The sequence below is a fragment of the Oryctolagus cuniculus genome, chromosome 3 (genome assembly GCF_051225735.1).
Source record: "Oryctolagus cuniculus isolate XC-2025 breed Fujian yellow rabbit chromosome 3, ASM5122573v1, whole genome shotgun sequence".
Classification (NCBI taxonomy): Eukaryota; Metazoa; Chordata; class Mammalia; order Lagomorpha; family Leporidae; genus Oryctolagus; species Oryctolagus cuniculus.
This window is the reverse complement of record NC_142869.1, coordinates 38,341,540-38,358,198: the sequence shown is the minus strand read 5'-3', so window position 1 is coordinate 38,358,198 and position 16,659 is coordinate 38,341,540. Positions and strand designations below refer to the sequence as shown.

The following is a 16,659-nucleotide window of genomic DNA, read 5'->3' as shown; positions in this document are numbered from 1 at the left end:
AAATAGACTTTAACATACAAACTGTTAAAAGAGACAATGAAGGGCATTAGGTAATGATTAGGGATCAACTCAATGGGAAGATGTGACTATAGTAAATGTATATGAACCACAAGTCATGGTGCCTGGCTATTTAAAACAAATGTTGATAGATCTAAAGGGGGACACAGACTCCAATAACAATAGAGGACTTTAACACCCCACTTTCAGCAATGGACAGATAAACTCAAAAAAATCAACAAAGAAAACCAACAAAGAAACAACAGAGCTACTCTACACAATGGACCTAATCTATATCTACAGAACATTGCATCCCACAGCTGCATAACACATTCTTCTCAACAGTGCCTGAAACTTTCTCTAGGATAGACTATATGCTAGGCCACAAAGCAACTCTCAACAAATTAAAAAAAAAAGTGAAATCATACCATCCATCTTTTCTGACCACAATGGAATGAAGCCAGAAATTCACAACTTAAGAAACTCTAGGAAATGGGCAAACACATGGAAATTGAACAACATACTTCTGAATGAATAGAGGGTCATAGAAGAAATCAAAAAAGGAAATTAAAAAATTCCTGGAAATGAATGAAGATGACAACACAACATATCAAAACTTATGGCATATAGCAAAAGCAGTGTTAAGAGAGAAGTTTATGGCAACTGTGCCTATATCAAGAAACTGGAAAGGCATCAAATAAACAATCTAACAATGTACTCAAGGACTTAGAAAAATAAGAACAAACCAAACCCCAAATTAGGAGGAAAGAAATAATTAAAATCAGAGAATACATAAACAAAATTGAAACAAAAAAATACAAAAGATCAAAATGAAGAGCTGGTTTTTTGAAAAAGTAAACAAAATTGATACACCATTGGCCCAACTAACCAAAAGGAAAAGGCAAAGATCCAAATTAATAAAATCAGAGATGAAAGAGGAAATGTAACCACAGATATCATAGAAATAAAAAAATCAGAAATTAGTACAAACAGCTACATGCCAACAAATTGGAAAATCTAGAAGAAATGTATAGATTTCTGGACACATACAATTTACCAAAATTGAGTCATGAAGACACAGAAAAACTAAACAGACCAATAATCGAGACAGAGATTTAATCATTAATAAGGGCCCTCCCAACAAGACTGGATGACTTCACTGCTGAATTCTACCAAACTTATAAAGACAAAAAAATTCCAATTCTCAAACTATTCAAAACAATTGAAAGGGAGGGAATCTTCCCAAACTCCTTCTATGAGGCCTGCATCACCTGAGTTCCAAAACCAGAAAAAGATACAACAAAAGAAAGAGAACAGTAGAATTCTTTCATATCACTGATGAACACAGATGTAAAAATCCTCAAAAAAATTATAATGAAAGTTGATTCCAAACAAAACCGATCATTCACCCAGACCAAGAGGGATTTATCTCTGGTGTGCAGGGATGATTCAACATACACAAATCAATAAATGTGATGTCACATTAACAAACTGAAGAATAAAAACCACATGATGGGGCCGGCGCTATGGTGCAGTGGGTTAACTCCCTAGCCTGAGGTGCCAGCATCCCATGCGGGCACCAGTTCAAGACCCGGCTGCTCCACTTCCGATCCCGCTCTCTGCTGTAGCCTCGGAAAGCAGTGGAGGATGGCCCAAGTCCTTGTGCCCCTGCACCCACATAGGAGACCTGGAAGAAGCTCCTAGCTCCTGGCTTCGGATCGATGTAGCTCTGGCCATTGCAGCCAACTGGGGAGTAAACCAGTGGATGGAGGATCTCTCTCTCTCTCTCTCTCTCTCTGCCTTTCCTCTCTCTGTGTAACTCTCACTTTCAAATAAATAAAATAAATCTTTAAAAATAACCACATGGTTATCTCAATAGATGCAGAAAAAGCATTTGATAAAATACAACATCCTTTCATGATAAAAGAAAAAAAAATCTTAAGTAACTTGCGTAGAGAAGGAACATTCCTCAATACAATCAGGGCTATGACAAAGCTACAGTCAGCATTACACTGAATGAGGAAAAGTTGGAAGCACTTCCACTAAGATCTGGAACCAGACAACAATGCCCATTCTCACCATTGCTATACAATATAACTCTGGAAATTTTAGCCAGAGCCATGAAGCAAGAAAAAGAAAACAAAGGGATTCAAATTGGAAAGAAAGAAGTCAAATTATCCCTGTTCACAGATGACATGATCCTATATATAGGGAAACCAAAAGACTCCACTAAGGGACTACTGCCAACTTATAAGAGAGTTTGGTAAAGTTGTAAGACATAAAATTAACACATAAAAATAAATAGCCTTTGTATACAGAGCCCATGACATGGCTGAGAAAGAACTTGTAAGACCAGTGCCATTCACAATAACTATAAAAAATTTAAATACCTCAGAATAAAAAGAAATAGAAAAAGATACAAAAACATGGAAAGCTCAATTTACAGACCCAATGCAAACCCAATCCGAAGACCAATGACATTCTTCTCAGATATAAAAAAAAAATGCTAAAAGTCATATGGAAGCACAAGAGACTCCCAAATAGCTAAAGCAATCTTACACAACAAAAACAAATCTGGAGGCATCACAATACCAGATTTCAAGACATATTACATGGCAGTTATAATCAAAATATCCTGGTACTAGCACAGAAAAATAGAACAATTGAACAGAATAGAAACCCCAGAAATTAATCCATGCCTCTACAATCAACTAACCTTTGATAAATGAGCTAAAATCAATGCCTGGAGAAACAACAGTCTCTTCAAATGGTGCGGAGAAATTGGATCTACACAGGCAGAAGTACAAAACAAGAGACCTACCTTATACCGCATACAAAAATCAACTCAAAATGGATCAAGACTCTAAATCTATGACCTGATACCATCAAATTACTAGAGGAAAAACATCTGGGAAACTCTGCAACACATCAGCATAGGCAAAGAGTTCTTGGAAAAGACCCCAGAAACACAAGCAATAAAGGCAAAAGTAGATGAATGGGATTACATCAAGCTAAGAAGTTTCTGTATTCCAAAGGAAGCACTCAACAATGTGAAGAGGCAACAAACAGAATGGGAGAAAATATTTGTAAACCATGCAACCGATAAAGGATTAATATGCAAAATCTATAAAGAGCTCAATAAACCCAACAACAAAATAAACAATCCAGTTAAGTAATAGGCAAAGAACATGAATTGGTATTTTTCAAAGGAAGAAATTCAAATGGCCAACAGACACATGGAAAAATACTCAGATTCACTAAGCCATGAGAGAAATGCAAATAAAAACTACAATGAGGTTTCAACTCACCCAGTCAGAATGGTTAACATCCAAAAATCAAAATAAATAAATAAATACATACATACACACATTCATACATACATACTGGAGAGGATATGGGGGAAAAGGTACTCTAATCCACTGTTGGTGGAAATATAAACTAGTACAACCATTATGGAAGACAGTATGGAGACTCCTCAGAAATCTGAAAGATCTACCATATGGTCCAGCCATTCCATTCCTGGAGATTTATCCAAACAAAATGAAATCAGCATATGAAAGAGTTATTTGTAATCCCATGTTTATTGCAGCTCAATTCACAATAGCTGGGCACCAGTTCGAGATCCGGCTGCTCCACTTCCCTGATCCAGCTCTCTGCTATGGCCTGGGAAAGCAATGGAATATGGCCCAAGTCCTTGGGCCCCTGCACCTGCGTGGGAGACCCGGAAGAAGCTCCTGGCTCCTGGCTTCAGTTCGGTGCAGCTCCAGCCTTTGCGGATCAACCCCAAGAAATTACTATATATATATATATATATATATATATACTATGGAATGCTATTCAGCTATAAAAAAGAAATGCTGTCTTTTTCAACTAAATGGATGCAACTAGAAATCATTATGCTTAGTGAAAATAAGCCAGTCCCAAAAAGACAAATGTCATATGCTTTCCCAACAATTTGTGTACAGAGTACAAAACAATGTATATGAGTGAAATCAACACTCCGAAATTTGATTATTGTTTACAGCCCTTGTCTGTATTCTTGAGGAACAGTGGTTTTTCTACTTTTACTACTTGTTGAATTCTTTTAGTGGCGGGTTAAGCTTGTGATTATAAAATAAACTGAAAGTACATCATTATAAAAATTAAAATACAACATTAAAAAGGGGAAGAAAGGAGGGTGGCATATGGATGGGGGGCAGTGGCAAGTATCATTATGCTGTTACTTCTGTAAATATGAAATACATGAAATTTGTTCACCTCGTATAAATAAAACATTTTTAAAAAATAAATAGTGGACATTACTAGCTTCTTAAGGAGAAAAAGCAATAAGTTATAGGCCTTTGCACATCCCAGAATATCCTTTGTTCCACAGATATGACTGTCTAGAACACGGCATAAACATACACCCAAGCTGGATGGTGGTGACAGGAACAGTGATATGTATGTCAATGCTCAACCTACTTCCACTGGGTTTCTGTATCTCTCTGCTCTAAAAGATCAGGCATTGAGACCAATGGGGGCCAGTAGCTACACAACAATGATAGTCCATCCCTACTATCTCATCTCTAGCAGTACAACTTCATCCCTGCTGAGCTATGATATTCTGACAGCTTCCAGGAACTATACATTCTCCTGGCTATTGATGACAAGGTATTCAATGTGACCAAAACACAAATTCAGTGACCTCAAGAGGCCAGAATCTTTATCAGAAAAGATGCATCCAGGGATCTTGCTACATTTTGCCTGGATAAGGAACCAATGAATGGTGAGTATAATGACCTCTCTGACCTTATTCCTGCATAGCAGGAAATTCTGAATGACTGGGACTCTCAGTTTACCTTCAAGTATCATCATATGCTCAAACTGCTGAAGGAGACAATGTAGTCAGATGAGAATACTGAGGAAAATTATTAAAGCATTTAGTGGAAGTATATTAATTTTTGTTCTTTGTAGAATCATATGTAACATTTCACTCAGGTTTTAAAACATGAGGACCACAATATTTGGAAAGTTTTGAACTTTCTGTAAATTTTTAATTTAGTATCACTAGTGACACTTAGCATGGTATATTTCTGTGTTACAAATCCAGAAAGTGAACTTTAGTGTTGCTATGCAAAGGTTATTACTGTTTTTCTTTATCTAAAATTACTACAGGCTGATTTTAAGTTAAAACAGGTAAGATGGATATTTCCTCAAACAGATAAAAATGTTAAATATACAAAAAGAACAAAGGGTCAACCTTTAGTCATGATGTTCTCTAAAGACAGCATGACTTCTGTTTTAGGTACCACTAAAGCAAATTTGCAGTGTTCCAAAGGCTTTGGTAATGACTAAAGAGAGCTTCCCATTAACAAAGCGAAATCTCAAAGCTGGACTCAGTTGGAAAAAAATTATTTTTACTGTATTTCTAGAATGTGTTGTTGTCTTTGCCCTCACAGGGATACACAGACATTCTGACAAACACAGTAACCTAAAGTCAGAATTAAAACAGAATCTGAACATTCACAAGAAATGTGTGGCAAAAACCAACTGGCTTCCTAAAAACCTAAATACATGAAGAAGATTACAGGATTATATTCTCAATCATCATGTTCATGATAGGGCAATGGTTATTTGGTTATATCATGTTCATGGCATAGCATACAGGACAAACAGGTGTTTACTCTTCTAAGAACTTTCATACATACTCTGAAGAGTGAGGAAATAGTACATGTCACTATCCAAGTGTTTTTTAAAGTATATTCATAAGGTAATAGCTATTATGTCATTAATAAAAAACTAATGTCACTGCAAAAGTAGTCGTCAAGTGTCTAGGTATTTGATATTATTCTTTTGGTTAACCCTAAGTTTAGCTTAAGTAGTCTCTAGAATTCTATGAATTTGGGCTGGCACCATGGCTCACTTGGCTAATCCTCCGCCTGCGGTGCCAGCACTCTGGGTTCTAGTCCCGGTTGGGGCTCTGGGTAATAGTCCCAGTTGCTCTTCTTCCAGTCCAGCTCTCTGCTATGGCCCAGGAGTGCAGTGGAGGATAGCCCAAGTACTTGGGCTCCTGCACCTGTATGGGAGACCAGGAGGAAGCACCTGGTTCCTGGCTTCAGATCAGTGCAGCGCTGGCCATGGCAGCCATTTGGGGGATGAACCAATGGAAGGAGAACCTTTCTCTCTGTCTCTCTCACTGTTTTAACTCTGCCTGTCAAAAAAATAATAAAAATAAATTTTAAAAAAAGAACTGTATGAATTTGTAAAAGTACATATGAACAACTACTGAGATTCAAACTCTTTTAACTGTAGTTAAATAGCGAACATGTTGTCTTGTGAACTGTGCTTAATGGTTTTTCTTTTTCAAATCAAAACAAAATGAAATTCTTTTGGCCATTAATAGAATGGTTTTACCCAATAAAAAAAGAAATAATGGGTGAAAACTTCCCAAATCAGGGGAGAAATATGAACATCCACATAGATGAAGTTCATTGGTCTCTATAAAGATTTAACATAGGGAGTATGGAACATAGCTTCTGCCAAAGCCCTCTCAGGTTGAGAACACACTTCTGAACATAGGGTGTGGCTGCAGAATGTGGGAACAGGTCCTGCCAAACCATTCACAGTTGGGGATACACTCCTCCTGAATATAGGGTGTGGCCGCAGGAACTGATTAGAGATAATAAATGACCTATTATCACGAAAAACATTGACTCCTCATGGGAACACTGGCTCCCATGAGGACATGAAGCTACTTTCCCAGATTTACTTCTCTGATAAACCAAGTCACAAGGCGCCCCATCAATGTCTCAACAATCATGTTCTAAAGAATATCAAGTAATGGTACAAGTAATGTTAGAGCACACACATGCGCTGTACAAATGGCTGATATAATTCTTGTCAATAAATGGGACAAGCTGGAAACTAGCCAGCAGCATTCTTCAGAGGGAGACTTCCCATGGCTTGTCTCTCCTTCCAGTTATGCACCCAACACCAGGGGCAGTATTGTCATGAAGCAGATTAAGCTTCCATTTGTGATGCTGGCATCCCATACCAGGTGCGAGTTCGAATACCAGCTATTACACTTCTGATCCAGCTTCCTACGAATGTGCCTTGGAAGACAGGAGAAGATAGCACAAGTGCCTGGGCCCCTGCCATGCATGTGGGAGACCCAGATGGAATTCCTGGCTCATGGCTTCAGTTGTGGCCCATTGGGGAGTGAACCAATGGCTGGAAGATTGCTCTTTGTTCGTCTCTCTCTCTCTCTCTCTCTCTCTCCTTGACACTTTGCCCTTCAAATAAATAAATAAATCGTTTTAAAAAAAGATTTAACCTAAAAAGACTTCACTGAGGAACATTATAATAAAACTGTCAAAAATCAAAGGAGAGAATTCTGATAGCAGCAATACAAAAGAAACCTATTTCATACAATGGAACTTTCACATGGTTATTAGAAGATTTCTTAGAAGATTCTTTACAGACCAGGAGAGAATGGAATGATACACTTAAATCTGGAAGAAAAAAAAAAACACCCAATAAAGCCATCCTTCATCCTTTCTCAAACAAAACCCAAGGGAATTCACCACTAGACCTTGCCTTACAAGAAATGACAAGGGCCGGCGCCACGGCTCAATAGGCTAATCCTCCGCCTGCAGTACTGGCACACTGGGTTCTAGTCCCAGTTGGGGCGCCAGATTCTGTCCTGGTTGCCCCTCTTCCAGGTCAGCTCTCTGCTGTGGCCCGGGAGTGCAGTGGAGGATGGCCCAGGTGCTTGGGCCCTGTACCCCATGGGAGACCAGGAGAAGCACCTGGCTCCTGGCTTTGCATCAGCATGGTGTGCTGGCCGCAGTGCACCAGCAGCAGCAGCCATTGGAGGGTGAACCAACGGCAAAGGAAGACCTTTCTCTCTGTCTCTCTCTCTCACTGTCCACTCTGCCTGTCAAAATAAATAAAAAATAAAAATAAATGACAAGGGAGTTCTTCAAGTTGAAATGAAAGGATGCTAATTTCATACAAAAACAGATGAAAATGTGAAGTTAAATAAGAGTCAAATTAATAATAACCTAATACTGTACCATGGAAGATAAATAACTCTTGTATAAAGGTTAAAAGAAAAAAGCACTTTCATTAAATAACAAAGAGAGAAAAGCACTAAAATAGTTTATTGCTGCAATAATTAAATAGACACTCAATACGAAAAGATATAGTTACATAAAAAAATAAATAGGCACAAAGGGATAGAGTTTTGTGTGGATCAAAATTAAGTTGCTAGGGGCTGGCACTGTGGCAAAGCAGGTAAACCCACTACCTGCAGTGCTGGCATCCAATATGGGCATCCAGTTCAAGTCCCAGTTGCTCCACCTCTGATCCAGCTCTCTGCTATAGCATGGGAAAGCAGTAGAATATGGCCCAAGTCCTTGGGCCCCTGCACCCATGTGGGAGACTCGGAAAAAACTCCTGGCTTCTGGCTTGTGGGGAGCAACTGAGACTAGACTAAGTTACTGGAATTAAGACTTATTCTATGCATCTGATCTCCCACAATATGGCGCTGAGAGACAGTAAACAACTTCTACACAGCTGCCTCACCAGTTTGACTGATAAGCTGCAGGAGCTGATCCTGCTCCTGATTGGAGGAGAGCAGCGTGCTCGGCGTGTGGACAGCAGAGCATGGATTGGTGGAAGAGGACTATAAAGGAGGAGAGAGACAATATGCACCAGGAACACCTGAGGAACACTGAGCAGCCCCTGAGAGAGCCGGCCGGCAGTGGGCCACTCCTCCGGGGAAAGCGGCGGGGGGGGGGGGGGGGGGGTGCCACCCCTCCACGGAGGCGGGGGCCAACAGCTAACCCGGGAAGAGCTGAGCAGACAAAAGAACAGCACAGGGTCTAGTGTCGTTCCTCCGCGAATGGGGGAGCGACACTGGCTGCAGACTGGTGCAGCTCCAGCCGTTGTGGCCAATTGGGGAGTGAACCAGCAGGTGGAAGACCTCTCTCTCTCTCTTTCTCCCTTTTTCTCTCTCCCTCCCTCTCCTCTATGTAACTCTGACTTTCAAGTAAATAAATAAATCTTTAAAAAACAAATTAAGCTGCTAAAAGCTTAAAACTGATTGTATAACTACATGTTATTTAAGCCTCATAGTAACTACAAACAAAAAAATATAAAGTAAATCCACAAAAGTTAAAAAGATATGTTACTACAAAAAACATCAAATCACAATGGAAGACAGTAACAGGAATAAAGGAACCAAGCCAACCATATAAAGCAGTAAGAAAATAATTACTATGAGGTGGGAGCAGACTTTATACAGAGGCTTCCTCTCAGAAAAAAAGAAAGAGAACTTGACAGTTTTAGTATCTGCTTGCCAAAACAAAGTGCTAAGGTCAATTGGCTAAAGGGTAAATGTGACAAGGGGCTTTCCAAAAAGAATAAAGGTTAGGGGAGCCAGGAGGGACAGCTTGTCTAATCAGTATCAATATACACACATGCACATCTCTGTAGCAATACTGTAAGCAATCCTATAGCAAAACATCCAATCAAAATGTATGTAACCAAAATATCCAACCAAAATGTATGTAAAGAAAAAACAGGGGCCAGTGATATGGTCCGTAGGGTTAAAGCCCTGGCACCAGCATCCCGTATAGGCGCCGGTTCGAGTCCCGGCTGCTTTACTTCCCCAATCCAGCTCTCTGCTATGGCCTGGGAAAACAGCAGAGGATGGCCCAAGTCCCTGGGCCCCTCTACCCACATGGGAGACCCAGAAGAAGCTCCTGGCTCCTGGCTTTAGATCGGCTCGGCTCCAGTCATTGTGGCCATTTGGGGAGTGAACCAGCGGATGGGAGACTTCTCTCTATATTTCTATCTCTCTGTCTCTACCTCTCTCTGTAACTCTTTCACTTAAATAAAATATATCTTTAAAAAAAAAAAAGTTGTTTGGCTGGCGCCACAGCTCACCAGGCTAATCCTCCACCTGCGGCGCTGGCACATGGGGTTCTAGTCCCTGTTGGGGTGCCGGATTCTGTCTCGGTTGCCCCTCTTCCAGGCCAGTTCTCTGATGTGGCCCAGGAGTACAGTGGAGGATGGCCCAAGTGCATGGGCCCTGCACTCGCATGGGAACTAGGAGAAGCACCTGGCTCCTGGCTTCGGATCAGCGCAGTGCGCCAGCCACAGCGGCCATTGGAGGGTGAACCAACGGAAAAGGAAGACCTTTCTCTCTGTCGCTCTCTCTCTCACTATCCACTCTGCCTGTCCAAAAAAAAAAAGTTGTTGTTTGTAAGAAGGTATATAAAAACAACCCCCTTTGTTCACGGCTCAGAATTTGGCTGAAAATCTTCTGAGCCAGCCAACAAAAATAAAAGCTGCTTCCTCCTAAAAGCCTTGAGGTCTTTGGACCCTGATAGATCCAGTCGGGCCCCTGGAAATATCAAAAAACGTATCTCTCACCTTGAAAAGACAACAACTAATTGGGCTATTTGGATTATATTAAAAGTACTGTCGGTCGGCGCCGTGGCTCACTAGGCTAATCCTCTGCCTTGCGGTGCCAGCACACCGGGTTCTAGTCCCGGTCGGGGCGCCGGATTCTGTCCCGGTTGCCCCTCTTCCAGGCCAGCTCTCTGCTGTGGCCCGGGAGTGCAGTGGAAGATGGCCCAAGTGCTTGGGCCCTGCACCCCATGGGAGACCAGGAGAAGCACCTGGCTCCTGCCATCGGATCAGCGCGGTGCGCCGGCCGCAGTGCGCCAGCCGCAGCGCGCCGGCGGCGGCGGCCATTGGAGGGTGAACCAATGGCAAAAGGAAGACCTTTCTCTCTGTCTCTCTCTCACTTTCCACTCTGCCTGTCAAAAAAAAAAAAAAATTACTGTCAAGGGGCTGGCGCCGTGGCGCTATGGGTTAAAGCCCCAGCCTGCATCCCATTTGAGTGCCAATTCGAGTCCCAGCAGCCCCACTTCCAATCCAGCTCCCTGCTAACCTGCCTGGGAAAGCAGCAGAGGACCCCCTGCACCCACATGGGAGACCTGGAAGAAGCTTCTGGCTCCTGGTTTCAGATCAGCTCCAACCACTGCGGCTGTTTGGGAGTGAACCAACAGATGGAAGATCTCTCTCTCTCTCTCTCTCTCTCTAACTCTGTCTAAAAGTTACAAAAGTCTAATGATCTTGTTATGTTGTTATGTCATGATGGTTATCTTAATTAAAAAAATGTTTATAAAATCGTACAGGTGATTTCTAAAATACTATATAAAGTTAGCAAGTGCCTCTTCTTCTTGATTAGTGAGTGTTATAATTTTAATATGGCTATTTAAAATCTGTCATCCACAGTTCTGTATACTCCTCAAAAAACACAATCAGATTTATAAAAAGGATTCTAACAAATTTTCTTAAATACAGGCTCTCTGACAACTTTAAAATCACTGGACTAGATAAAAAATTTTCAAAACTCTAAAAAAAAAAGCCAAAACAAATTGATTTCAACCAATAATTCACAAAAAAAACTATTTTTAAAAAAATTATTTATTTATTTGAAAGAGTTACACAGAGAGATGAGTGGCAGAGAGGGGGGGGGGGGTCTTCCATCTGATGGTTCACTCCACAATTGGCCGCAATGGCCAGAGCTGCGCTGATCCAAAGCCAGGAGACAGGAGCTTCTTCCTGATCTCCCACGCGGGTGCAGGGGCCCAAGGACTTAGGCCATCTTCTACTGCTTTCCCAGGCCATAGCAGAGAGCTGGATCAGAAGTGAAGCAGCTGGGTCTCGAACCGGCGCCCACATGGGATGCCGGAGCTTCAGGCCAGGGAGTTTAAACATACAAAAAGATATGGCAACCTACTTCATGTCACTTTTCCTTTCATGCACTATGTTTCTTGAATATTCCAAGCTTCATTCTTTGGCAGAAACACTTATTTGTTCTCGCAATGCTCTCCCCTCCAACTCTTTAAGCAGCCAGCCTCTTCTCTTTCCTCAGGTTTTCCCCTAGAGCCACCTGTTCAGAGAGGTCCTCTCTGATTCCCCATCTAAAGTATTGTCTGCCCCTAAACCACGAAGATTCATGATCACAGTGCCCTATTTCCTTCAGAACACAGAATATTCAGGAACTGCCTCCCATTGTGTTAGCTTCCTATGGGAAAGTGCTCTACCTTGTTCACCACTGATCTTCCATGGTTAGCACAAACTTGGCACATATGTGAAAAAATATGTGTAATAAAAGTATTGAGAGGTGACAAAATAGAATACAAAATTTCATGATTTGAGAGGTGGAATCATTAGAATGAAGGTCCAAGATGTCGTTTGTTTCCTGATAAGTACTTTTATATATCCTATTTCTTAATAACTTAAGACCAACAAAGGATGTAAAACTTCCTTACAATCCTCCCAACAAGTTTGAAAAGAAAGGAATTAAGGAGGATCAACAAACTCAGACTGAAGTGTGAGATGTGTTACCCACATTTATTAAAATCTTAAAGCACACTAGTTCTCAGCCTAAGCACTGTCTTCCATTATAATAGCTGATCATTCCAATTCCCTTAGTAACTTCCATTCCATAAACCTTTTAGAAAAATCCCTTTGGGATCTCTAGTCACTTATCACTCCTTTTTCTTTCACCAATTTCATCCAACCCTGCGGTCTCTCCTGGCTGGCTTCTCCATCCTACATCCTCAATCTACAATCCCTACATCAATGCCTATCTCTCCCCTCTGTCTGGAGTGATTCTCAAACATGACTCTTTCCAGCAATCACCTGAAACAGTTTAAAATTTGTGCGCATTCTCACACACCTACCACTCTGATTCAGGTCTAAGGTAGAGGACCAGGGACTCTACATTTTAACAGGGCAACCGACATGATTTGGACTAAACAAGACATAAGTCTGGAGAAAATTCCATCAAAAATATCATGTCTACATGTATCCTTTTGTCACTAAAGATTTTCCCAATGGATAGTAAAGAGATAGGCTACTTTTTTGTGGGTAGCTTTTTTTTTAACCTTAAAAGGGGCTCCTCATACCAAACACTAGAACTCACCATTGTCTAAAATACAATCCAAATTCCTTAAGAGAACACAGAACACTTTTTATGGGCTATATTTCCTATTACATCTCTCTTACACATTTTTGATATTTTTCCTAATATGACTGTATAGCTAATACCAATTATGCTCTCAATTTATTACAGTGCCTCAAGAGTATCTAAATTTTTGGAAGAGTTGTACCTAAGATATCAGGTAATTCAACTCCTTAATTTTACAGAGAAGGACATCACCTTTTTGAATGTCGTTTGTTTCCTGATAAGTACTTTTATGTATCCTATTTCTTAATAACTTAAGACCAACAAAGGATGTAAAACTTCCTTACAATCCCCCCAACAAGTTTGAAAAGATGAGTCTCAATTTGATTCTCCTTTTCCAGTTCTCCATTCTGTCCCGGTACCATTGAGTATAGTGATAAAGGCAAGCGTTTCAGGAGGCCAGTTACTCACTTTGTAAGCATGATGCACACTTGCTCCTGCAGGTTCCTTATGCAGGAACCTCAGGACGGAAAAGACGGGTAACTAACGTTTCTGCAGGTTAGCCACGTAACCGAAATCCCAAGGATGCCATTGAGCACAGTAGCTAACACTCATTGATACTTTGCTCTTTACAATTCACATTGTTCTTTCACTTCTCCTTTAAGTAACCATTAATTATTGTCTTAGCAATGAGCACAGCGAGATTCTTAGAATTGCCCAAGGTCCTCAAGCAAACTCCTCCTCAGCTGTCACCACCTCCCAACCTAGGGCGGAGCTCCCCCCTCTCTAGGTTGGATGCACCGATCACTTTAACCCTTCCGCTCTCGCTCTCCCTCCCCCTCCAGATGCTGCAGGGGACACCCTTGCCAGACCCTCACTCACGTTGAGCAGCCGGTACCCGGTGCCCTCCTTGTTCTTATCCTTGGGCAAAGCCGTCCTGCCATGGTCCTGACCATGACGGACCGAAGGATACTCAGACCCTCTGACGTGCATGGCATCCGGGTGGCCAGGGGCACTCTTCTGTAGAAACTGGGCCGCGAACGGCGGATGGAGGCGTCCATCGCGGTTTTCAAACGCGTTGGAAAGTCTCGGCGCCTCTTTGGGCGGCTCCATCGCCCCATCCTCCACCAGGAGCCCGTCAGCAGCGCCTAACCGCCGCCCGCCCGCCACTGCGCAGGCGCGGCACGTGCCCCTTGTTTCCGGTTCCCGCGTGCGGCCTCGGGAGACGCATGCGTTCAGGCCCGGCCGTTCCTGTGTGGCTTTGAGACCTGTGGCGTTCACAGCGCCTCGAGGTCTGCCGCAGGCGCTTCTCAGGCGGTTCTAGTCACCCTGAGAAAGCTGTCAGAGCTCGCTGGGGCACAGCAAGCGTCCTGCACACGGTGGTTAAACGCCGTTCTTCACCGTCCTGTCCGCCCTTTAGTTCTGAGCCCTCGTCGCCCGCGCTGCTTCCTGCTGGGAGGTACACAGCGTCAGCCATCACTTCCTGTACAGGATCTCCGAGCTGTGGGTGTTGAGCTTCGGTCTGCTTTCCCATCTACCTGACTGCTCCAAGGACGCATAGTACAGTCATTTTCATCTTCCTCTTAACCTTCTGTGGCAAACTCATCTGATGTAAAAATATCACACCCACAAGTATCTTTAAAATCCGGACACGTTTTTACATGTTAACCCTAAACATCGGAACTGTAGTTTTTCTGTTTAGTCCGGGACACTGTGATGCTTTCGACATGAGTCTTCTCCAGCCTGCTGTCATCTAACCCTTCCACTGCTCTAGTATTCATACAACGCTAAAAACAGCAGCAGCAGCAGCAGTACCAACAAAGCAAACAAGACACCTCCAGAACTCCTTTAAATTTCTTGGTATAGAAACCAAAGTTGTCCAAAATGGACTCTCCTATCTCAGGGTCATTATTTCTTGCTATTCTGTTTGGAATCATTCTTTTATTCAAGGGTCAGCTCATAAGTCAGCTTTCAGCTAAGTCTTATAACCCATTTATACATACTCCAAGCCTACTATTTGGCATATTCCTATTAGTAGACTCACACTATTAGTCGCTAATCTCAAAAGATGAGCTTTTGCGGGCAAGAAACTAATACTTGCCTTGCCTTCTTCAGGGAGCAGTATTCCAAGCCCCTTAACACACATGTGTTGTCATTTTGGGTTTGTGCTGTATGGTGCTTAGTCACTGTGCCAAGGGAGCTAACTCTGACATCTTTAAAGGTTCATGCTATGCAACATAACATAGATAAGAAATCTTCAAAAAGTTTATAGAAAAACTGAATAGAAATCATTTATGTTGCAAAAAAAAAACTGAAGTTATGCATTTATTTCCTTAATATGCATTTATCATGAGCTTTCTGAAGAACCTTTGTATGCATGGGCTTCAAGCATTTTTAACCAGGATAAACTTAAAATTCTTTTTCATGAATTTTTTAAAGTACCCTCATACGGCCTAAGTAATCTTAGTTTTTAAAATATCTAACCTAGAGGCCGGTGTTGTCACACAGTGGATTAAGGCACCACTTGGGACACCCACATCCCATACTGAAATACCTTGTTCAAGTCCTGGCTGCTCCAGTTCCGATCTAGCTTCCTCCTAGTGTGCATATTGGAAGGCAGCAGGTGATGGCCCAAGCACTTCCCTGTCACACATGTGGGAGGTCTGGCTCTTCAGCCTGGCCCAACCCTGGCTGTTGTGGATGTTTGGGAAATGAACAAGGTGAGAGTTCCTATCTCTCTCTCTCTCTCTCTTCCTCTCTCCCTCCCCCCTCCCCCGCATCCAAATAAATACACTTTTTAAAAAAAATCTAACCTAAATATAACTAGACCTCTAGACCTCACCTAAGATACTGGGGAATAAATTAAATGGTACCATTAGAAAAAAGACAATCCAAAACGTAAGTGGTGCACTCTAAAACAAAACTGCATGGACTCTTAGGGGCCGGTGCTGTGGCATAATGAGTAAATCTCCGCCTGCAGTGCCGGCATCCCATATGGGTGCCAGTTTGAATCCCAGCTACTCCACTTTTGATCCAGCTCTGCTATGGCCTGGGAAAGCAGTAGAAGATGGCCCAAGTCCTTTGGCCCCTGCACCCACGAGGGAGACCTGGAAGAAGCTCCTGGCTCCTGGCTTCCAATCAGCACAGCTCCAGCCATTGCGGCCAACTGGGACTGAACCAGTGGATGGAAGACCTCTCTTTCTCTCTGCCTCTCCTTCTCTCTGTGTAGCTCTTTCAAATAAATAAATAAATCTTAAAAAAAAAAAAATGGGATTTCCAGGAAAGCCAAAAATCTGTTTGACAAAGAGCTCCAGATGAGCTTGAGAAGAGATATGGAGAATTTCTACTTGTATTTCTTGTAACAAAAAAAAAAAAAAAGAAAGAAAAAGAAAGGAAAGGGTAAAGACCAACTGGAGGGGTGGAGGGCAGCATTGTTGCCAGCATCCCATTTGGGCATGGGTTCAAGTCCCAGCTGCACCACTTCTCATCCAGCACCCTGCTAATGTGCCTGGGAAAGCAGCAGAAGATGGCCCAAGTGCTTGGGCCCCTGCCACCCACATGGGAGACCTGAATGGAGTTCCTGGCTTCAGCCTGGCCCAGTCCCCGCCATCACAGCTATTTGGGAAATGAACCAGAGGATGGAAGATCTATTTCTGTCTTTCCCTCTCCCTCTGTAATTCTGCCTTTCAAAT

The 16,659-nt window shown here is 42.2% G+C and overlaps 1 protein-coding gene across 1 annotated transcript in view; it reads right to left on the bottom strand.

Moving 5' to 3' along the window:
* The window catches only part of CATSPERT (catsper channel auxiliary subunit tau), a 191,265-nt gene extending 175,549 nt beyond the window's left edge, over positions 1-15,716 (bottom strand). The window contains exon 1 of the mRNA XM_089328530.1: positions 13,850-15,716. Coding sequence (XP_089184656.1) covers positions 13,850-14,080 — 231 coding nt within the window. The 5' untranslated portion in view covers positions 14,081-15,716. The remainder of the gene's footprint in view (positions 1-13,849) is intronic.
* Positions 15,717-16,659: the final 943 nt, after the last annotated feature.